We start from the raw sequence: 22,503 nt of genomic DNA, 5'->3' as shown, positions 1-22,503 counted from the left end.
CATTTAGTTTGACTTATTGTCAGAAAGGCCAGAGTTCAAAGTTATTTTAACTTGGAAATGTGAACTTCCTCACCTGTTGAAATGTAACTAGAATGTTTCAATAGGAGAGCAGCCATCTTTGGTTTAATGTTAAATGAAATTCTGTGACTTCGTTCTGGTGGCAGCTGTTTCCAGTACTTATATGTTAAATACATATCCACTATCCAAGCTAATCTCTCTGGCATATTTTTTAAAAATTTAAGTGTTGAATCCCTCAGGACTTTCTAGTCTGGAAAATTAAGTGCTTTTGTTTATCTAGGTTCAAAAAAATTGTCTGAATCTTAACCAATTCTGGAAATCTGGGAAGTAGTATGGGGTTGAAAATAAAAGAATCGTAACTCTAAACCATGAAGAAGATCTTTTCTGCTTTCAGATGTTTGTATATGTGGAATGTCTCCACTATTCAAGCTGTGTTTAGAGGGTGAGGGGAGCCACAATGTGAGTGGCTAAAATAAATAATACAACACTGGAGAGATTTTTAGTCATTTTTAAGGAGTCATGGCTGGCTGTTGCATGTATTACCTAGTGTATTCTGCTCAGAAGGGTTTCACTGGAAAATTTACAGTCTCCCTTCAGAATGTCCATTTTGTGGCAATGGTGTGAACAACCTGTAGTAGTAGCTTTCTTCCTGAATTATAAATCTCACAGTATTCTGTCTCTTTGTGTTCCTGTGTAAAGCAGAAATCTGATGATGCTCTTGCCAGCACTGTTTACTGTTTGGAACGTTATTAACATTTTTTTCAACTGTTTTTTTTCTTCAAACGAGTAAAACTTAGTTTAGCTATACTGGCCAACAAATACATACAAAGCACCATTAACCTATCAGGTTTTATTTTCTTGATTGGTGAATTATTTAATGTAAAATTACCCTTCATTCAATGTTTGTGACCAGTTGGCTGCTTACATGAGTGATATGTGTATGAATAGTTCTCTTACTAAAATTAACTGCAGAAACTTTGATAGATTAACTCTGTCACTTGGGAAATAGCACGGTGACCTAAGCTGAAACTGGCTCTTCGTGTTTTTGCCATAAACTGAAGTTTAAGTTGGTGTCAATCGTCAAGTGAAACTGTGTTATTATGTAATGGGTGATGCTTCCACTTTCAGTCTGCCTGTACTACTGCCAGCTGTGTGGGAGAGCACTCCTCTGGTTGGCTTGCTTTTGGGTGTGCTTCTGAAGCTAGAAACAGTGTAGTGTGTGAATTCCAGTCCAGGAGGGTGGATGGCGCTCGGGCACTGGAATCCCTGAAGTTGCGAAGTTCCTGTAAAACAAAACAGTTTGTTTTACAAGTAGTTGATGGCAAAATACTACCAAATTTGTAGTACTTCTGTCACACCTGATTGTTTAAAAAAAAAAAAAAAAGTATGGCTTGGAGACTAATAAATTCCTAAAGGAGGAGATTCCCAGGAACATCTCTTATTTTAAGAAGCGATACACAACATGGACTTTCTAAAGGGTTTGTTGTTTGGTTTTTTTTCTTCCAGGTCCTGTTCCAAATCAGTTGATGCATCCATCAGATGGCCAGGGATATAGCCCTTCAGTTCCAGGATCGTACTCGCATCAGACGCCGGCGAAGGCTCCTCCCCATCAGTCCTCTGGACAGTACAACTATAGCAGCTCTCAGAATGTTTCTCAATTAAACAATTATCAAGGACCTGGGCAGACTCTCAATAGACCACCAGTGACACCTTTCTCTGGGTCACCAGTACAACAGACAGGTCCTGTTCCACAAGTGCTGCTGCCTGCATTGCAAAACTCAGCTGCTGTCTCATCTGCTGGTAGCTTTCCTCCTGGAGCTAGCCCACCAGTGCTTTCAAACTGGCAGTACAGCCAGACTCCGGGGAGTCAGCCAGTTGGGTCTCAAACAAGCCATTTGGCTCATGTGACAGGGACAGGGTCAGCTCAGCCACCATCGTCATTATCAGGAAATACAAATCCTCCAGGAAATTATCAATATGCTGCTTCTCCGGGAGGTCCTCCGCTTCAGAACAGCTATATGAAGCCAGGTAACCCCAACTTAACTGATATTTCACCAATGTCTATTTCTTAGTGTCCTTTTTTTTTAAAAAAAAAGAAGATAGAATTGACTCTCTGCAGTGGCATTTTGCTTGTGGAACGAGGTTGTCAAAGCAGATATTTTGAGCAAATGCACATCGCAAATATTGGGGTGGTTTCTTCGGATTAGAAATGGAAGTTCTGTGGACAGGGCAGGCATTTCAGTTGGCTGAAGCAGGTAACTCCTGAATGGTGTCTCACTTTGGGAAGCTGTGTGTGGGTGATGCTGTTTGTGACCTTCACCGTTCCTTGGGGTGGCTGTTGGAGCCCTGGCACGCTTGGGTCAAGTGGGGACTTCAGGACTCCACGGTTTGAAACTCCATCCTGTTTAATGAGTGGTCTTTTGCAGTTTAAAACTCGTTACCTTTCTGTTAAGCACTCGATTCAGGTAGTTCTCTGAACAGCCTCAGTCAGGTTGATGCAAACAACTTGAGCACAGCCTGGGAAGAAAACTGAAAAGTGTTCTGTACCATTAAAATAGAGGCCAGTTGAATGGAAAGCTTCCTTCCTCCTGCCTTGGAATTTTCACTATCTAACAATAATTGTCAGTCTTTAAAAAATACTCTGAAAGCACAAGACTTCTCCTTCTGCTGCTTGTGTGCAGTACATGCAGTGGTGAAAAGATTTTCTAATGGTAAATGGCTCTACTATGCAACTTGTGATTATTATGGAAACAAAACGAATACTCAGGTTTCTCTTTGCCAAACTCCTGTTTGTTGTTAGAGAGGTTTTTCCATCTGAGTGTGCAAATAGGAGTTGCAGAAATATTTTAAATGTTAAACCAAATATTTTTTTCTTGTGACGTGCTTTTAGCCTCATTAGAGATTTTTCTTCGTGTTAGTTTTTTTGTTACATGCCTGACTAATTTTGTTATGGTCTTCAAACTGTCTTAAGCTCACAGAATTTATTAAGTGATTTCTGGCAGTTTATTGGAATAAACAATTAGTGCTTTGGAGTTAGTGAGGAAAATGCTGAGGATTATGGAGTGTGACACATGAAATGGGAGCGAGTGTCTGGAATAAGAGAATTCTTCTATCCATTCCAAGGTGAATCCTCCTAAGCAATTTCCCAGGTAGGTTTTTTTTGTAGAACAACGATCACTGTGGTCACCAAATGAGTTAAATTCATTTTAAAACTCATTCTTAGAACAAAGCTCTGCCAGCTCCCTGCCTGCACAGCCAACTCTGGACAGCCACTTAGACACAGAATCTCTTCCAAGTTCTGTGATAGTGTTGCCAGCATATAGCAATTATTAATTAGCTTTGCAGTATCAAACGCTAAGTGAGCAGATAACTTCACTGGATGTGATGATTTTTTTTTTATTTTTTTTTTTCCCTCCTTCCTTAAATGTGACCATACTGTGCAGGCTTATGAAGCTGCATATTCTGTGCAGTGGGGAATTCGTCAGTATACTTTTGTGTATGGCTTACAGGCTTCTGTATGGTGTTAAGACCTGGTGATACTAGACAATTTGGCCTTATCTTTTGAAAAGCTAACTTTTATATTAAAATACATTGGTGTCTTCCTAGAGTTAAAGGGCAGTTTTACTGGCCTCTGGAATAATAGGGAACAAAGGGGTAGAAATGCTCTTAGGTTTGGCATTATTTGAAGGGAAGAAAAGCAATTGGGTTTCTAAATGTGCTGGCTTGAGAGAAGTCCTAGAATTTTAAAATAGAAGCAATTAAAAACTTTCCTGTGACTTCTAACATGGAGGGTTAAACATTTCAGAGGAAAAGTCCTCACACTCTCACAGCAAATGTATTCAGACAGCATGTTGCTGATGCTTTCCCAAGGGAAATCTTTTTCCCAAGCAATTTTAGTAGCTACAAAATCTGTATGTTGCTGTTTTGCATCAGATGATTGAAGTGGAAGATGAACATCCTGTCAGAAGGAATTTTAGACTCTTACTAGTTCATTATTCTGTCTAATATGGGGCAGTACTATAACTTTATAAAACTCCAGACTTAGTAATCGAAGTTGGAATGCTTTCTGTACCTCTTGAAATTCTTATCAATAATACCCACAAAAAGCTGAAAGAGATCATGGATAATAGCTACAGGAACGCAGTATGAGAAGAGCATGACAAAAACAATCTGAAGTTGTCAAACTCTCGTTGTTTATCATTTGAATAAGAGGGGTATTTAGAGTTTGTGTGTTTTTGTAACAAAACTTTTGTGACTTTTTCAGCTGGGTTAAACTCCTCCTAAAAATGAATCTCTTTACAGGATCTGCACCTCCACCCGTGACTCAGCCTTTAACTCCACTCCACCCCCCTGCAAGGCCACCTTTAGGACCTCCACCAGTTGGTGGCCCACCTCTAATTAGGCCATCAACACTGATAGCAGGACCACCTAATACACAGTCTCTGCTAAATTCGGCTGCAAATCGAGAAGGTAAGAAATAATTTGTTCTTTTTATTGAATTTGAACATTACAACTTGCTCTAATGTGCAACCTTTAAAGTCAAGTACACTGTTCTATTAGACACTCAAATATTAAAATTGATATGAATGCAGCATAGTTTGATCTGAAAGGAGCAGGTAAGGACCTGGAAGGAAGTAAAATATTTCTTGTTGACAGCTGTTAATAAAATAAAAATAATACTTCAGAATAGATTTCTACATGCTGTTTGACATGTCCGTGTCTCCCACAGTTGCCATCTCTTTTTTTTTTTATTATTTCTAGTGTACTGAAATGATACTGGAATACCAATTTCTCTTCATCCCTGACTGCTGTGAAGGACAATCTGTGTATAACCTCCTCTATTGTTTTATCCTACAGGGAAAGCTAAAACATGGACCCTGCAATTCCTTGCCTGTTTACCTAACTGTACCATATTCTTCCCTTCTGTGTAAAATCACTGAAACACTTATCTTGGATTTGTTCATTTTCTGGAGGTTGTTACTAGAGGCTGTTAAGTGTCAGCTGTTGAAGACAGATATCTGACTTCCTCTGTCTCCTGTGGGCCCTGCACAAATATGCCATTGTTTAAGAACTCATCAGGGCTCTGTAGCAGACAGACCTGCAGTTGTATTGCATTTAGTGCTCATGCTAGATAGGACCATGTGGTAGTTGGCAGTTTTATTTTTACATACATAGTTTGTTCTGTGAAAGCTGTTGGTTCCTTGCATGTTCAGATTGACAGTTTCTTGTATGTAGTAGCTTTGTGAGTACAAGAATAGCATATTCAGATTTAGCTTAGTTTTGAGCATATGAAATGCATTATAAACTGCTTTTGCTTAGAAAGTCTTTTCTTCGTAATGACGAGAAACATTTCCAGGGCCTTGGAGGGATAGAAATGTTTAGTCTGTGAAGTAGGTTGACTGCTGCATAGTAGCAAGATTCAGCGTGTAATGCAGGTTCCTTTCATTGGGCCATCTTTGAAGAATTTAATGATAATAAAAAGTAAATTGAGTACCTACTTCTCCTTAGCAATAGATAATTGGTCTTGTATATTTAGACATAGTTAGCTTTCAACAAGCTGCCCTTTGGGAGCACACTCTCAATTTCAAGGTTTTTCTTAGCTGGAATTTATATCTTGACTGGTATGTGACCGTATCAGAACTGTTGGCATTTGGTGAGCAGTACTGGACTAAGTGTGTAAGTGAGGGGATTTCAGTGTTTCTCTGAATTGTCTGTGGAAAAAGTTCTTCAGGGAACTCAGTACCTAAATTCCAAGGCACTCTGAAAACTGCAGCTAGCCTACAGATGTTTCCTTGGATGAGGAGGAAGTGTCCCCTGACACTTCTCTGCATATCAGCTTGGAAGTTGTGGCGAATACCTAATTTAAAGTAATCTTAAAAGGTCATTCAACCAGGAGCTTAAGGACTTTGGTTTTCCTTGAAAAAAGATGGTGGGGTTTTATGAATGTCCTTTGTTGAGGTCATGTCAGCAGGGGAAGGAAGTGTGTGCGAGAAAGAGGCCAAGATGTATATTTAATTCAGTTTGGTCCTGGGACAGAAACAAAGTAGATCTGAACTATGCTAACCTTAATATTCGTCCAGCAAGTAGGATTTCTTTGCAGTTAGCTCTTAGTAACTTGTGAAAATTTTTACTGGGACTGTCTTTCTTAATAGGCGACGCTACATCCACTGCCAGTGATGGGTCCGTGGTCCAAAACAGCTATGATGCAATAGAAGGTGGTGGCCTCATGGGTAAGGCTTTGGAATTAAAAATGTTTGCCATTACCTAATTTTATTTAAGAGTTTGGGAATGATGGAAGTTTAGGCATATGTGTACAAACATATATACTTGGTTTGATGTCTGTCTTTAAATATAAGATTAGAAGCATTGACAGCAGGCATGTCTGCCTGTAAGTACGGTAAAACAAAATTGTCTCCATTTGTCAGTTGTTTACACTTAAAAACTAAACAACAACAAAAAGCCTGCCTGCTGCATTAATGCATTGATTAATTATGTTCTTAATTAATGCATTAATTAATTTATGTTCTTCAGCCATTAATTGTAAGTATTTGTCTTCTCTGCTGTTAGCAACTCCACATCCTTCTCCTGCACCCCCAAATCTTAAGATGAATAGAAGCGTCGGGTATTCTTACCCTACCTTACCTCCAGGCTACCAAAACACTTCTCCACCTGGAGCACCGGGAATGCAAGCGTCTGCTTTGCAATATCCAGATGGATCAAAACATTTCCACCAGGTAAAGATAGTCTGGTTTTTGTCTCGGCACTACCCGTGGTGCGTGTGGGTAAAGAAAAGTGATGATTGGTGTGTGTTGTGCATCTGTGGGTGCTGATTCTTCAGTTCACTGTTTGGTGTCCCATTTGTTCAACATGGTAGATGTAGTCTGAAACTAAGGTTTTTGCTGACATCTTGCTACCAGTCTGGAAAAGCTGTGTGCCAGCTCTTTCTGAAGCGTTCTATCCTTGAATCTGTTCAGAATATTCCTCTTAAAGCTTTCAGCTGCTTTTGGCTTCCCTTGGGTTGCTGTTATTAGCTGAAATATTTGGGTTTTTTTCCTGAAATTTCAAAGCTAACTGACCAACACTTTTGCCAGCTGAGCCTTCTTATTTCAAGAGCTTTGTAGCAAAAAGCTAGTTTTTACCTCTGTTATTCTACATGTCTAAGTCCAAGTTTATGTAGCAAGTAGTATTTCTAAATATGTCATTGTAATACAATGGCAGCTAATACACAAAAAAAAAAGAAGGGAAATACATTTGCTTCTGAAGTGAAATGTGGGTTTCATCCAAATAATTGGTGTAAATTTTTAAAATTTTATTTGACTCTAGCCTGCCCTAGGCACTAATCACTTAACTGCATCTATGGGTGGCCTGAGTCTACAGCAAGAAGGATTAAGACCTGTGAATCTTCTTCAAGAAAGAAATATTCTTCCCACGACCCTCTTGAAGGCTCCTGTCCCAAACTTGCATGAAGACATCCAGAAGCTCAATTGTAACCCTGAGTAAGATTATCCATTTGCTATAATTCATCAAAATTAAATAGAAGTATAAATACCGACTTGTAAACGTAACTCTTGACAAAATATCTCCTTAATTTTGTGAGTAGAAAACATTAAAAATGGGCTTCACTGTGTTATGGTGAAGGCAGTAAGTGGTTTAAACATTAAAGGGAGGAAGATTACCTGTGTAGAAAGTATGAGGAAAGGCAAGGCAGCTATAGATAGGTGCAATACAAAAACTTCACAATATAACTGGCCATGAGTATAATTGAGAAAAGATGTAAAATAGGAGTTAACTCACTTGAGTGAGGTACACCAAAAAGAGTGGGAATGCAGAAACATGAGTGACCTCTGTACTGAAGTAACCATTTAAAACAATGGAGTAAATGGGATGTCAAACAAGAGGCTGGCAGTTGGTTATTCAAGTCATATCTCTGACGAGACCAACCGAACTGTGTATAACCAGGTGGTACTGCTTTGCAAGTCTTTTATGATAGAAAAAGGAAATAACAGCATCTTTGTGAAGCTGGTCATTCAAACGAGCTGGACTGGATTTGCAGAAGTATTGTGAACATCTGTGCTTTCTGGAAACCACTGAGTTCTGAAGTCCCTGAAATGACTGTGGGGCTGTTTATAGGGTTTTTTGTGTAGTTTTAAGATAACTTTTTAAAACTTCACTGGTTTAGATTTGTATATAAGGCCACCTCAAAATGGTATTCCAAAATAACACTTAGTATATAAAGATTTGGTGAAACTTTTAAAATTGTCAAGCTTACCTTTGACTTGAGTGACTATAATGACACTCGGTTCTGCGTAAAGAGCACGTCTATAAAATAACATAAGAACTCAGTATGTACTGTGGGTCAAGCTCAGACTAAAACAGTGATTTGGCAGAGTTGGAGAAGATCCTTTATCTGGAAACGGAACCATCACCATCTCTAGAAAAATATAAAGGATGCTCTGTACTACTGAATCATCATTTTATCTGAAAGCCTCTGAAAATAACCCTTTGTCTCCATGTAGGTTGTTCCGCTGTACCCTGACTAACATTCCTCAAACTCAGGCCTTACTGAATAAAGCCAAACTTCCTTTGGGGCTCCTGCTTCATCCTTTCAAAGACTTATCGGTATGACAAATATTCGAAACTTTAAATGCTGAAATGTCAACTATGCCTGCATTAAAGTCCAGAGCTGGACAATGAGTTACAAAAGAAGGGCAAGTATCTTGGCTGATCTTGGACCAGAAAAATTATTCTGGTAACTGGCATTTCCCTGTTCCATACAGATCATTGTAATTTTTCTGAATGTTTTCTCCCTACCATTTTTAAACTTTCAAGCCTCACTTCTTAATAAAAAAAACCTTCCCAAACCTCAAAAACTTAGCAGCTTAGAGGCAGCATAGCACTCGGCTGTGACAGAAGGCTAAATTCCAGTGTTGCTTATATAGCTTTATCTTGTCACGTATCAGTTGTAGTTATTGATTCCCTATACCAAACCTAGTACTAATTTTTAATTAAGAATTAACAAAGTTAAAGAGGTTAAAAAGTTGAAGAGCCAGGAGACTTTGTGATTTTAGCAGTACTTCTTTTAGGCATTGTTATTTTTCACAATTTAAGTAATTTTTCAGAGATATGCATTTCTTTCTGATTTTTTGATCTGTATTGGTCTTAAACCATCAGTGTAAAATTCAAGACTTTAGAGGCTTGAAAAGGGAACCTACGCAGTCCAATAGGTTAAAGCTCAGTTCTGACCAGTTGTTTTATTAAGGAATTGTAGGGGTGTTGTGAGGATGCAGAAATACTTCTTCCTTCAACAAATATGCTTTGACTAGCCAACCAGGAAGCACAGTGTAGATAATGCTGTTGTAGATGAATAGCTGCAGTGTGGTGATCCTGATGACCAGGAAGGTTTTCTTTTCCAGCAATTGCCAGTGGTGACTTCAAGTACTATTGTGAGATGCCGTTCCTGCCGGACATACATTAACCCTTTTGTCAGCTTTCTAGACCAAAGGAGATGGAAATGCAATTTGTGCTACAGAGTGAATGATGGTAGGTTTTTAAATATGCTTATATTGCTTTAAACTGTGAAAATTAACCTTTCTCACCTTGGCTTTTGAGACTGCGATATTGTTGGCTGTATCACTGTACTAGGGATTGTTGTCAGCCATGCTGGGGCTGTGAGGCATGAGGGGTGTTTCCCATGGGCAGACAGTGGTGTCACTACCAAAGCACAGTAAATCTGGTGTGGTTTCCCAAGGTAACCTCAGTGGTGACAAAGTAGCTGCCCTACCTAGTGTAGTTCTCCAAGAAGTGTTGCCCAACAGGCACAAAAGAGGTGATTTATTTGTTCTTAAAATGCAGCACAGCTAATACTAGTGTTAAGTAATAATATATAAACTTATCTGTATAGTTCCCGAAGAATTCATGTATAATCCTGTGACAAGAGTTTATGGAGAACCTCATAAAAGACCTGAAGTCCAGAATGCTACTATTGAGTTTATGGCTCCATCTGAATACATGGTAAGGCTTTATTTACTTCTAGTTATTCTCTCCCTTTGTTTTATTTCCAGAGGGAAGTCAGAAAAAGCCTTGTTACAGAGGAAGCTTTCCAGCTCAGTAGAACAGTTGCTGCCTCAAGGAGTGTATCTGAGAACTCCTGGGGAAGAACTTCAGACAGTTTTTCTTTTCTAAGCATTACTGATGTTAAAGTTCTTATATATTTAGAATATATTGGTGTTTGAAAGTCTTCCGGAAGAAAACTATAATTCTAGAATTACCCAATAAGAGACAGATGCATTCGGAAGTTATATTTAGCATCTGTGTGCTGTTTTAATAGAGTTTAAACTTGCAATGGAACGAATAAATCCAATCTAATAAATGTCATTTTGAAAACTAAAGGTAATCTTTTCTTTGCTCAGCTACGTCCACCTCAACCACCTGTGTACCTCTTTGTATTTGACGTCTCTCATAATGCAATTGAGACAGGATACTTGAATACAGTCTGCCAGACCTTGTTAGACAATCTTGACTTGTAAGTACCTTTTTCTTAGAATCTTCTGTTTTCATTCCTCTTATGAAACCTGTGATAGATATCAACGTGCCAGTACTTCCTGTCTAGAAGAGAAATTTTCTAGCGTTGGCTAGCAGTGGCCAATGTTGTGTTAGCCTTTTTCCCATGACAGCTGCACCAGTATAAGAGATAATTTTGAGGCTTGTCTGGCTCTTTCCTATCTGCCTCACCGATCCCAAAAAGGAATAAACATCATGTTTTTGATGTCTCTTGAACTGTATTTTTTAAAAGCTGAAATTTAGAGAAATATTTACTGAAAGGAATGGATACATCTAATAAACTTTTCATAAAATATGTGCTGTTCAAACTTACATAAATGCAGCTTGTTTGTTTCTTCCATTTCTTATTGCCTCTTAAATGTCTTGAGTATTTGCTAGGTGATTCTACTATGAGCTACTCTTCCTTTTATTTTTTTCCTCCAAAATGACTTAGTCAAGCTATTCCAATGTAGTTGTTAAGCTAAGTACTTGGTAACAACCTTGGACAGGTGCTGTGGATGTTTTAAAAAAAACAGAAAAAAGCCTGCAGAAATGAAATTTCATCTTGCTGAACACTGTATGTCTCATTTTTAGGCTTCCTGGGAACACTAGAACAAAAATAGGCTTCATAACGTTTGACAGCACAATCCATTTCTACAGCCTTCAGGAAGGTCTCTCTCAGCCTCAGATGCTTATAGTTTCAGATATTGAAGGTATGCAGAAATAAATTCTGTGATTAGTATCTACTAACGATTGCTGGTTTTGACAGCCATTTTAAAAAAGACCTCTGGTGGGAATTTCTAGATCAGATCATTAGGGACTACTAAAACTAATGTCAGCGATGTTGTAGCTGTTCATGACAAAACATGAAGACAGCCTGTCTGACTTCTGGTTTAATTTGTATACAATTATCTAGATTTCTCTTAGGATCCCTAATACTTGATGCTTTGTAACTTGCTATAGATCCTGCGGTGACTGATGCTTAGTGATGCTTCTTTTGCCTTTAGTTTCAAGTCACCTTTCACTGTATGTTAAAGGGCAGGGCAGAACAACAGTAGAAAATCTTGATTATGTGTTTTTACTTAATAGTCTCGATTATCCTTTGACCCTGTCGATTACTACTCTGATGTGGCATTCAAGCCACATGTATGCTTATGAGAAAAAAAAAAAATCTGCATAATTATGTTTAAATAAGTGTACACACTGATCTGTGTTCTTTTTTCAATAGCTATAATGGTTGGCAAATACAGTTGATGTGTTTTTAAAAAATAACCTGAATACTTTTTTTTTTTCCTTCCAGATGTATTTATACCAATGCCAGAAAACTTACTAGTAAATTTAAATGAAAATAAAGAGGTAAGAACTACCTTAAATAACTAATGATATTCACATAGTTTGGGATATGCTTGATAATTTCTGGATTACTTAATGCTTTTTAACACCTACAGTTTACATGCTAAGTTTGAGGTGGAAAAAAGCGGTATTTTAATTTATCTATGTGACTAAACTTTTGCCAATCTGAAACAAGACACTACTTGACTTTTGCTAGGGCTTTTTCTTTACTACCTTAATATTAGAAGCATTAACACATGTTTATGTATGTTCAGCAACCAGCTCTATAAAGAAGAAAACTCCAAAGACTCCCTAGTTTTAATGCTTTTGTTTTCTCAATTGTAGCTAATTCAAGATCTGTTGAGGACCTTGCCACAGATGTTTACCAAGTCCCTGGAAACTCAGAGTGCTCTGGGACCTGCGTTACAGGCTGCCTTTAAACTGATGTCCCCCACTGGAGGTAGAATCTCTGTCTTCCAGACACAGCTTCCATCTGTGGGAATGGGAGCACTGAAGTCACGAGAAGAGCCAAACCAAAGAGCAACCGCAAAGGTTAGAAAAGCAAAAGAGTTGAGAGAACTGATTGCCCCGTTCTCTGCATGTAGGTGGTTCAAGAATTACCTGTTCTGGGTTAATGTTGTGATTCTCTTGTTGAGTTAACCTTCCTTTGTTAAGGTGGTAGAAAGAACAAAAAAAACCCCGAGCACTATAAACACAGATTAATAATCTGTTTTTTTTTTTTTTTTTAAAGATATCACTCTAATCAGTTGATGAAGAATCAATTATTAGCCTGAAAACTGGCAATAAGTGTGTTAATCTGTTTGAATTTCATTTGTATTTTGTTATACTCCACTGTATTAACAGGACATACATCTGACACCATCAACTGATTTTTATAAGAAGTTAGCCTTGGACTGCTCAGGGCAACAGGTTGCAGTGGATTTATTCCTTCTTAGTGGACAATATTCTGACTTGGCTTCTCTAGGTAAGTCATATTAAGCTGTTTTGGGGCGTTAACTCTTGTACTTTCAGCAAACACATAGAACCTACGTTAACATTTAGTATATGAACCTGATTTGAATGAATCTAGTATGCCGAGATGCAAATTCATCTTTGAGCAGTGTCAGTGAATAGGATCTAATCTTTCAGTCCTCCCTCATTTAACCTAGTTGCTCTCATATTCTCCCTTAGTGAGACAGGATTTTTGTGATCCTGGTATAAGTGGCTGAAGTACTTTCATTCTTTTATGCCTTTTAACAGTCAGTGTAAACATCTTCAGAGTAACCTTCATTAGCATTTTAATTATATTTTCTCTATTTGGCCAACTTTCAAGTGACAAAGTACCTGTCATTTCAGGCCAATGGACAATTATTTCACACCTGAAACTACATACATACTTGAACATACAGTTGTGTTCCATCTGTGTGTCTATATGCAGGTCTGTAACTGTGTAACAGAGCTATTTGCAGGTGTGAACAGTTTAATAATTAACGGGCATATTGCATTCAACTGGTATATTTAAAGATCACAGCGGCAACTGTCTGCACTCTGCCAATGTATGTTGGTTTTTTTCAGGTTGTATATCAAGGTATTCTGCAGGTAGTGTCTATTACTACCAGTCTTACCATCATAAACACAACCCTGTCCAGGTGGAGAAATTGCAAAAGGAGCTGAAACGATATTTAACTAGAAAAATTGGGTTTGAGGCTGTCATGAGGATAAGATGCACCAAAGGTTTGAATGCATTATTTTTTTTTAATTTTTGGGTGGGGGGCAAAGGGGAAGAGGGTGTTTGCGGTTATTTGGGTATATCTGGTATTTTGGCTGTTATGTAAGCATAAATGGTTAAAAGACAAAGATTAGAAAAGTAAAATTCAGTGCCAGGAATCAGACCATTTATTAAAGACTGTATTTGAAGTATCTTTAGTGGCATCCAAGTTCCATTCTGCAGTGGTTAAAACTGGAAATTTCAGTGAGTAAGTCTAGAGACTTACTGCTGTTCTGCATTGATTTGACTTCCAAATTCCTGCTTTCTGCTAGGCTTTGTGGATTCTATGGGCTAGCTGTCTGTTTGGGATATTTACCTTTCCTGAAGATACTTCTATTTCATTGAGAAAGGATCTCAATGTTCTGATACAGAGCTGTCTATCAGTGACGGCAGACGTATGTCTGTACTTCATGACTATAAAAATGAAGCTGATTCAATACGATGCTTATCTTGCAGGTCTTTCCATTCATACTTTCCATGGGAACTTCTTCGTACGATCTACAGACTTGTTGTCATTACCCAACGTGAACCCGGATGCGGGTTATGCTGTGCAGATGTCAGTGGAAGAGAGTCTTACTGATATGCAAGTTGTTTCTTTTCAGTCAGCTCTCCTGTACACATCCAGCAAAGGTAAGATACCTAGGTCGTGTTTGCTGTGTGTTTTAACAGTGTCTTACTCAGATGAATCTTTCTGTGTCCATTTACCAGCTGCAGTTCAGTTGCTGTAACTGACACAAAACTATTTTCTCTATCAAGATCCCAGCTGTGATGTGTTACTGCATGTTGTTGATGTTATTTCTTCTTCCAGTTTCTTGAGAAACTTAGTTCTGGTCTGAAAATAGGTAGACTTAACCCAGAAACTGAGAACTAACTGTAAATGCTACTGGAAATGGCCTGAATCACCATTTGTATGACAAATTAGATTAAATCTTAAATTATTTTTTTTTTGCTGTTGAGTAAACAGTGGCATTTCTTGTATTGTTTTTAAAACAAAACTTGTGTTTGGAGACTATAGTGTTCTTTTCTTACAGGTGAAAGGCGAATTCGTGTCCACACTATGTGCTTACCTGTTGTAACAACACTGAGTGATGTCTACCTAGGGGCAGACGTACAAGCCATCACCGGGCTGTTAGCCAATATGGGTAAGCACGATAAGAGCTTGTTTGGATAGGTGTGGATGATAGCCCTAAAGCTCTGAGCAGTAATCCTCTGGGAAGTAACATTAGAAGAAAAGATCCTCTCTTTCGAAGAGTGCTTGCCAAGTTGCAAACCTAAGAGGGTGGTGGTTTGTTTTTTTTAATGCTTGGCTTAGGTAAAGTATCACAGAATCAGCTAGGTTGGAAAAGACCTTGAAGGTTGTCTACTCCAACCATTAACCTAACACTGACAGTTCCCAACTCCCCCAGATCCCTCAGCGCTGGCTCAGCCCGACTCTTCAACCCCTCCAGGGATCCCGGGGACTCCCCCCTGCCCTGGGCAGCCCATTCCAACGCCCAACAGCCCCTTCTGCACAGAAATCCTTCCTCAGAGCCAGCCTGACCCTGCCCTGGGCAGCTTGAGGCCATTCCCTCGGGGCCTGGCGCTGGGGCCTTGGCTCCAGAGACTCATCCCCCCTCTCTGCCCCCTCCTGGCAGGGAGTTGCAGAGGGCCAGGAGGTCTCCTCTCAGCCTCCTCCTCTCCAGACTAAGAAGTGTAGCTGTATGTAGTCACCTGGACTTAGTCTGGTGCATCATCGTGGGCCCCTGGCTCTTTTTCAGCATCACTTGTCTTGACTCCCTTTGTAGTGTAGTAGAAGCTTATTAAGATGCACGGCAGTATATGTTAAACCGATAAAAGTTAGCATATGTATCCCTACCAAGGAAGAAAAAGCCTCTTATTTGAGCATTGTACTCTTATTTTTAGCTGTGGACCGATCAGTTTCTGCTACCTTGAGTGATGCTCGGGATGCCTTGGTCAATGCAGTGATAGATTCTTTATCTGCTTACCGTTCATCAGTCCTGAGCATTCAGCAGCCTGGGCTCATGGCCCCCAACTCTCTACGCCTCTTTCCACTTTACGTGCTGGCACTCTTAAAACAGGTAAGTGTTAAAAGGATGCCAGGCAAGAGGATGGTTGTCTGTTTGGCGTGTCAACCTGAAATAAAAGGACATTTTTGTGATGTACAAAATAGCATCTATCTTTCAGTATTTTTGTAGGACTCAATTTTGAGAATTGTTTGATTTAGATTGATTAATAAAACGAGTCTTCCAGCAATTTGCAATTAAGAGTAGTGAGGTATTTTACAGATTTGAGAACAGTCCTTCTTGCACAGATAGTCCTCTCAGAATAATAGTTCCATTTCTGTGCACCCCAGAATTTGATGACTTGAAAGGTCAGTGTAGAACAAAACCTGTTTAATTGTTTCTCAGGCCGGAGTGGATAACATAAAATTTTACAGGTGGTGAATATGTATGTTTTTTCATCATGGAGTCTGTTACCTTATGAAAAATGGAGGGATTTGGAGAATTTTATGGAGCAAATGTATCAGGGTAATAGATGAGCCTTCTGCTCTGGCCTGCAGAGGAGAGCAATAGGGGACAGAGAAGATATTTAAAGAATATCATTATGAAGAATGATCTAGTTGAGAAGTAGGAGTTTAGAACTGTGTATAAAACCAAAAGTGTAAGTTTTTTAAGCAAAGGATTAGGAAAATACTAAAGACACTGACTAGTCTAGAAAATGTGGCTGGGTACTGGTAGAGTGTTTTTTGAGGAATCTAATTTTTGTGCGTTTCTGTAAATGTAGATCCACACAGCAGTTCAGTGTGGATTAAGAGAGCTAGCTGGCTAGCAGAGAGGTTGTTAACTGGCTGTTCTTGCAAAAGGCTTAAAGCATTTCACAATATTTGCTCAGTGTATGTATTTTTTGACTGGATTTCTCTGATACCGAAAATTATTTTAAGTGTCGGACAAGCTGGCTTTCTGTTCTAGAGAGAATCTTCTGATTCTTAACTCTTGATAAAGAATTAACCAGCATGTTGCTATAAGCATGTTCATGCTGACATTTGAGCTTTTTCATGTAGAAGACGTTGTGTTTGACCCAGTCAGGTGGGAGGAGCAAACCCTTGTTTCAGTTATAGCTGAGGTTTTTTTCTACCAACAAGCCAGGACTATATCTTCACTGTAAATCCAGAATTACCTAAGATTCTGTGTATTGAAATCAATCGTAAACTGCTCCAATATTTATTTTTTTAAATTCCATCAAGTAGCATTTTTGAGGTGTATGTTAGAAAAGCCATTTTTCAAGATGCTTTCATCTCAGCTGTACTGTTCACCAGAAAGGATTGATGGTGCAATGTCATGGTTAATTCTAGAGCCCAGAAATGGGAATAAGGAGACTTGTATGATTTGTATGTGCAACACTGAAGAGAACTATGGAGAAGTAAAAGAGCAGTGGTAAAATACCGTACCATGAGAAAATACTTATGGCTCATCTCTAAGACTTAAGTTAGAAATAAGCTGTACTTAGCACACCATCTATTGTTGATCTCGCTTTGTTTTAATGGCCAAATTAAATGCCTGATTGTTTGCAGAAAGCATTTCAAACTGGGACGAACGCACGTTTAGATGAACGCATTTTTACCATGTGTCAAGTGAAAAACCAGCCCCTTGTTTACCTCATGCTGATGACACATCCCAGTCTGTACAGAGTTGATAATCTCACGGATGAGGTGAGTATTTGCATTGTTATATGGTCTGTTTTCCTGATCCCAAAGATTTGTATGATGTGAAAATAAATTTGTGCTAAAATTCTCACATTTCCCACATTAAAGCTGCGTAGCTAGAATTTACTCTTTCATATTTTTCCATTTGTTGCATTTATGTGTTTGTTATTTGGGACTGGATTGATGAATTCTGGAGAGAAGCTGTGCTCCAGCTATGGATGGATGGGGAAGTTTTTTTCCTAACTTATTTCACTTTTTGCCTTGTGTCATTATCTTGCACTGTAAATCACATGTATGTAAAGACAGTATAACATATGCTTTAACTTTTTATCCCTCTGTAGCTTCCTTTATTTTAAAATGTCAAAGTAGTTCTGTGAACAGTGAGAGAATGTAAGAGCCTGGCTAACTATAGAAATCACATCTTCTGTACGTAACAAATCTGATAGTCCAGAACTAATTAGTTAAATTGATGAAGTACACCCTCTCTAAATAAAACTTTAAGAGACTTATAAGTAAATTATGCACTTGAAGTATGACTTGAACTAAACTGAGAAAAAGGGTCCAGCTTCACTATTCAGTGTAGTATGTATGTCCTGTTTGTCTTTATCCTTCTGGTTTTGTGCCTGTTTCAATGCACGGGGATGTGAACCACTGTTTTTTTCTTTTTGTTTTTTACTTTAGGGGGCTCTTAACATAAATGATAGAACTATACCTCAGCCACCCATTCTCCAGCTGTCAGTGGAGAAGTTGAGTAGGGACGGTGCTTACCTTATGGATGCTGGCTCTGTAAGTTGTGTGCTGCTGTGGGGGGGGTTTAAAACGTATCCACGTTTACGTGACGGGTTCTTTATGAGAGCTCAAAACGTGTAGGAGACTGAGGTGTGGTTTTGCATTGGATTAATGTTGTTATCACTGGGTATCTTTCAGGTAATGTTTCTGTGGATTGGGAAGAACTGTGGGCAGAGCTTTATCAGCCAAGTCCTTGGAGTTCCAAATTACGGCTCAGTACCGCAGAACATGGTACGTGCTTGCTTGCTGTAGGCCAGTCCTACAGTGCTGCCAGAATATTATTTTAATTAAAATACCACTATTCAAATACTAGCTCTCTAGTTATTATTCACTATAAATCCAGATTCAGAGAAAGAAATAATTTCTCTTGCCTCTCTCGGAGTTTCTCCAGGCTAAAATTTTATAGATCTTCCCATGAAAGCACAGTAGGTAAAGGCTGGCAATGATTAAGTTTCTCAGAACTGTGGGAGCAGACCAAGAATACTTGTGAATAGTAAGCACAGTGGGTTAGTGGGAAATCATTTGGTTTCTGTGATAAAACAGGTATCGATCACAGCTCTGAGCACCGTTCTGATAGCCAACTGCTGATACCAGTTTGCTGCACTTGACTGTTTCAAGCCCTTTCCAAGGAGACTAGACTAAAACTATACATCACAAAACGTATCTATCTGGGTTTCCTTCATACCTGATTAGGACAGAGTTGGACTATTTTAAGTGTTTCTTTTATTGTTTTTTTCTGAAAAATACCATGTACTACGAATGATACCCTTTGCCTCTTAGACACATCTCCCAGAACTTGAAACTGCAGAGTCCATCAGAACAATAGCTTTCATTTCTTGGCTGAGAGAACAGAGACCCTTCTTTCCTATACTATATATAGTAAAGTAAGTATTTTTAAAGTCTTTGTGTTTCTTTAGGGACCTCTTAACAATACACATTTGGATATCATGTACTGAACTTTCTTAATGGTAGTTTTAACAATAGCACATGCTGTGCCTAACAGATTTGACAACAGATGTGACTCATTATGAGTTGTCTCCAGTTAGAATTTCCACAGACTAAAAAAGACTAAATGTCAGAACAATCTTTAGTTGAAGTAAATGCTGATAAGTGCACTTGTTAGGATTAATCACAAGGGCTTTTCCTACATCCTTAAGCTTTTGAGAGATCTTGCCACTTGACCTGTAACTTTATTAATGCATTGCATTGTAGATCTTGGCGAATGTTTATTTCACTCAAACACTTATATTTTCATTTTTAAGGGATGACAGTCCATTGAAATCAAGTTTTCTGCAAAATATGATTGAAGACAGAACAGAATCAGCCTTATCATACTATGAATTCCTCCTTCATATACAGCAGCAAGTGAATAAATGAAACGCTAGCCTTTGGCTCACTTCTTTAAGGAAAGATTTTGCAGTAAAGAACGATTGTGCTTGTAATATCTTCATTAAATCTGTGGCCTGAGGCAGTTGATGAGAAGTTCTCACTGTGATTTCAACGAACTAAAGCAAATAAAGGACCACATCTGAAAATCAAATGTGCAACTACATAATATTGTACCTTAAAAAAAAAAAATCAAACTGTTGGAACTGGTTGAGCACCTTTAATTTGCTGCAAATCATGTTTTTACTGTAAGTAGTTGCAGCATGAAGTACATTTACAAAGGCAATACTGAAAAGGTGAAATACATTTTGTAAAATAAAGAGTTCTTTGTTGTTCAAAATGTATATTTCTGTAACTCTGCCTTTTTTTTTTTTTTTTTTTTTGCTGCTAGATATAAAACCTCACAATACTGATCATGATTTGCAGGGAAATTCTTTCTAAGTGCATCCAGTGATTACAGACAGAGCATCTCAGTGTTCAACTTAATGCTTAAAGTAGCAATGAAACAACTGTTCATTGTGAAACGAACAAATACTTACGAAGTGTAGAATCCAGTGCCTGGATTGGATTATGTCTAATAGGACTAAAGGTAAGCTTAAACCAGACAAGATGGGTGAATTTGTTAAAGCTTTTAAAAAGTCAGTATTCTAATTAAAAAATAGTGGGGAGGAGCGGGCCCTATATGAGACATTTTAAAAAGCCAGTGGCTGAGTCAGCAGCAGAAGTAGACTAAGTAGATGGCAAGCTTTGTTTTTCTGCACTGAAAGGAATAGTTTTCATTTCAGTTTGTGAATGGTGTGGGAGGGGAAGGGTAAGGAAGGTTCTCTCAGATTTTTTTGGTTTCCATTTAGCAGACTTTTGACTCTTTGTTTACATTAACTGAATGTTAGGCCCCTAAAATCTAGTGTGTTTCTGAAGCAGGTTTGTATGACAGCACTTCAAACCTAACGTTTCGAGACAACACTGAATATTCTGACATGAAAAATGGAAAAAAAAAAAAGATTTTTCCAAAGATATATCATGTTTGAAGATTTGTTTATGGTTTGAGACATGCTTGAAGTTTTCAAAAATTACTTTTTTTTTTTACTGCAGCTGTGTAATGAGCCTAAGTCCAAAGCCAGTGTGCACCAAATAAAAGCTTTAAATATACTCTCAGATCCCTGTCAGATATACAGATGGAAGTTGACATTGGACTTGAAGTGAAAATTTATATACAAAGATAGTTAAATCATTTTATAGAAGTGTATTGATAATTGTTCTGGTTTGGAGATTAAGCTATCACTGATAGCTGCCAACATAGAGTATTTAAGTTTCTGTATCCCTGTGCCCGTGGAAGTGTTTCATATGGAAAAAATCTTGGTTTGCTTTTTGTTCACTAGTGGTAAACTTAAAGGTCTCGCAAAACCTACTTCCTGGGGCAAGTAACTTGAACAGGTGAGACATGAGTGGTCAAACACGTACTGTGATTAGGCTAGTTAACTTACATTTTGTGATACAAACGTCAAAGAACATCATAGGGTAATCATTTGCTGCCATTTCGGGCTGTAGCTGCACGTGATTGTCAGGAGTTGCCTTATTTCAGGGGAGGAGTTTCTTTGGGGAAATTGTTCTCGTCACTTGAGCACAAGAAGCTAAAGTTCAGAACAATGTCTAAAATAGCATGAAAAGACTATTATAGAACCAATTTAAGCTTCCCTGTCTGCTGCCTCCATAGCAAACAGGAGTATATTTACTTGAACAGCTTTTCAGAGAATTGCACAGTTTTTAGTCATAGTGAAGAGGTTTTTTAAGTTTTGACAGTTTGATTTTTTTTTTTTTTTTTTTTCCTGGGGGAAAGGGGCTTTTCATTTAAACCATAAATGGAAGCTATGCACTTGCATAGGTTATGACTTACAACTTGTGTTTTGGATGTATTATCACTCGGATGTTGAAAATCATCCTTGCATCTAACAGCCCACCCGAAGTCTGTTTCTTACTATTACTGTATTTTGCTACTATATCCCTTATTTTTTTTAAAAAACATAAATGTTGGAGATGGCTTCATTGCTTTACATACACCAGACTAATGGCTAAAGATGTCAGTCTTTGTGGCAATTAACAACTCTGAAGTAGAGTCCCTAAGTTTTACAGAGCAAAACTTTATAAACAAGAATCAGATGAACGCTCTTGGAGTTCTCTTCACTTTGGAAGAAATTCTGTGTTGGAACTTCATTCATTTATTCCCTCGCAGAGGGAAAGGCCTGCTGGTTCACCTTGTATTGCTGTAAGGGCAGGACAGGACAGATGAACACACAAACTACCTGTGATGTGTGATTTTTACATACAGTTGAAAAATGAGGACACTGAAGATGAACTGCAAAAATAGGCAAGAGTGGCTCTGGTGCTTAGATCTCAGCATGACAACTCTACCACTGCAAATGTACTCTATTTTTCTAGTTGAAGACTTTTTTTTAAAACTACTTCTGTATTTGACACATTAGTGTTCAGCCAACATTGTTACCATCATTTTCCTTTGCTTTCATTATCTTTTTTAATTTAATATATTTGAGTCTTAAGTCCACATAGACTGTGTTGCAATAACTAGAATGATTCACTTTTATTTAGAATTAATTTCTTAACAGAATTTAATCAAAGATACAGAATGGCTGTTAAATAAGGGACCATTAAATGTGATTTTAAGGTTCTGTTTACTATTATGGATGTAATCCTTATAGTAAATTTAATTTTGTAAAGTAGTGTATAATATTGTAATATTAAATCTTTGTTTTCTGAACTCAAACATTTGATCTTCAGTATGAAGTTATAAATCTTCCCCCTTCTGAATTTGAGACAGGATTTACTTGTCCTCCTTTTTACAGTTTGTAATTTTCACTGTTTTATTCCTGTAAAAAGTCATTTGTAACACATGCAAATGCTTATTTTATCTGTGCTAATTTATCAGATTTGGCTACTCAATAAAAATTAATTG

General features: G+C 38.1%; 1 protein-coding gene across 2 annotated transcripts in view; it reads left to right on the top strand.

Moving 5' to 3' along the window:
- Positions 1-22,503, top strand: part of SEC24A (SEC24 homolog A, COPII coat complex component) — a 26,488-nt gene extending 3,985 nt beyond the window's left edge. The window contains exons 2-24 of one of the 2 annotated variants that reach the window (XR_012634428.1): positions 1,525-2,046; positions 4,321-4,488; positions 6,171-6,248; positions 6,586-6,752; positions 7,342-7,514; positions 8,535-8,637; positions 9,432-9,558; positions 9,920-10,029; positions 10,428-10,540; positions 11,152-11,270; positions 11,858-11,913; positions 12,235-12,441; positions 12,754-12,874; positions 13,465-13,623; positions 14,114-14,287; positions 14,689-14,799; positions 15,560-15,735; positions 17,229-17,366; positions 18,042-18,146; positions 18,288-18,380; positions 18,930-19,033; positions 19,412-19,783; positions 19,927-22,503. Coding sequence is in view for 1 of the 2 variants with exons in the window: in XM_074916267.1 (XP_074772368.1) it covers positions 1,525-2,046; positions 4,321-4,488; positions 6,171-6,248; positions 6,586-6,752; positions 7,342-7,514; positions 8,535-8,637; positions 9,432-9,558; positions 9,920-10,029; positions 10,428-10,540; positions 11,152-11,270; positions 11,858-11,913; positions 12,235-12,441; positions 12,754-12,874; positions 13,465-13,623; positions 14,114-14,287; positions 14,689-14,799; positions 15,560-15,735; positions 17,229-17,366; positions 18,042-18,146; positions 18,288-18,380; positions 18,930-19,033; positions 19,412-19,526 (3,239 nt within the window). In the remaining variant the exon portion in view is untranslated. Of the gene's footprint in view, positions 1-1,524; positions 2,047-4,320; positions 4,489-6,170; positions 6,249-6,585; positions 6,753-7,341; positions 7,515-8,534; positions 8,638-9,431; positions 9,559-9,919; positions 10,030-10,427; positions 10,541-11,151; positions 11,271-11,857; positions 11,914-12,234; positions 12,442-12,753; positions 12,875-13,464; positions 13,624-14,113; positions 14,288-14,688; positions 14,800-15,559; positions 15,736-17,228; positions 17,367-18,041; positions 18,147-18,287; positions 18,381-18,929; positions 19,034-19,411; positions 19,880-19,926 lie in introns of those variants that run through there. The other variant, XM_074916267.1, reaches the window with a different exon arrangement.

The sequence above is a fragment of the Athene noctua genome, chromosome 12 (assembly GCF_965140245.1).
Source record: "Athene noctua chromosome 12, bAthNoc1.hap1.1, whole genome shotgun sequence".
NCBI lineage: Eukaryota > Metazoa > Chordata > Aves > Strigiformes > Strigidae > Athene > Athene noctua.
This window is presented reverse-complemented; position numbering and strand designations above follow the sequence as displayed.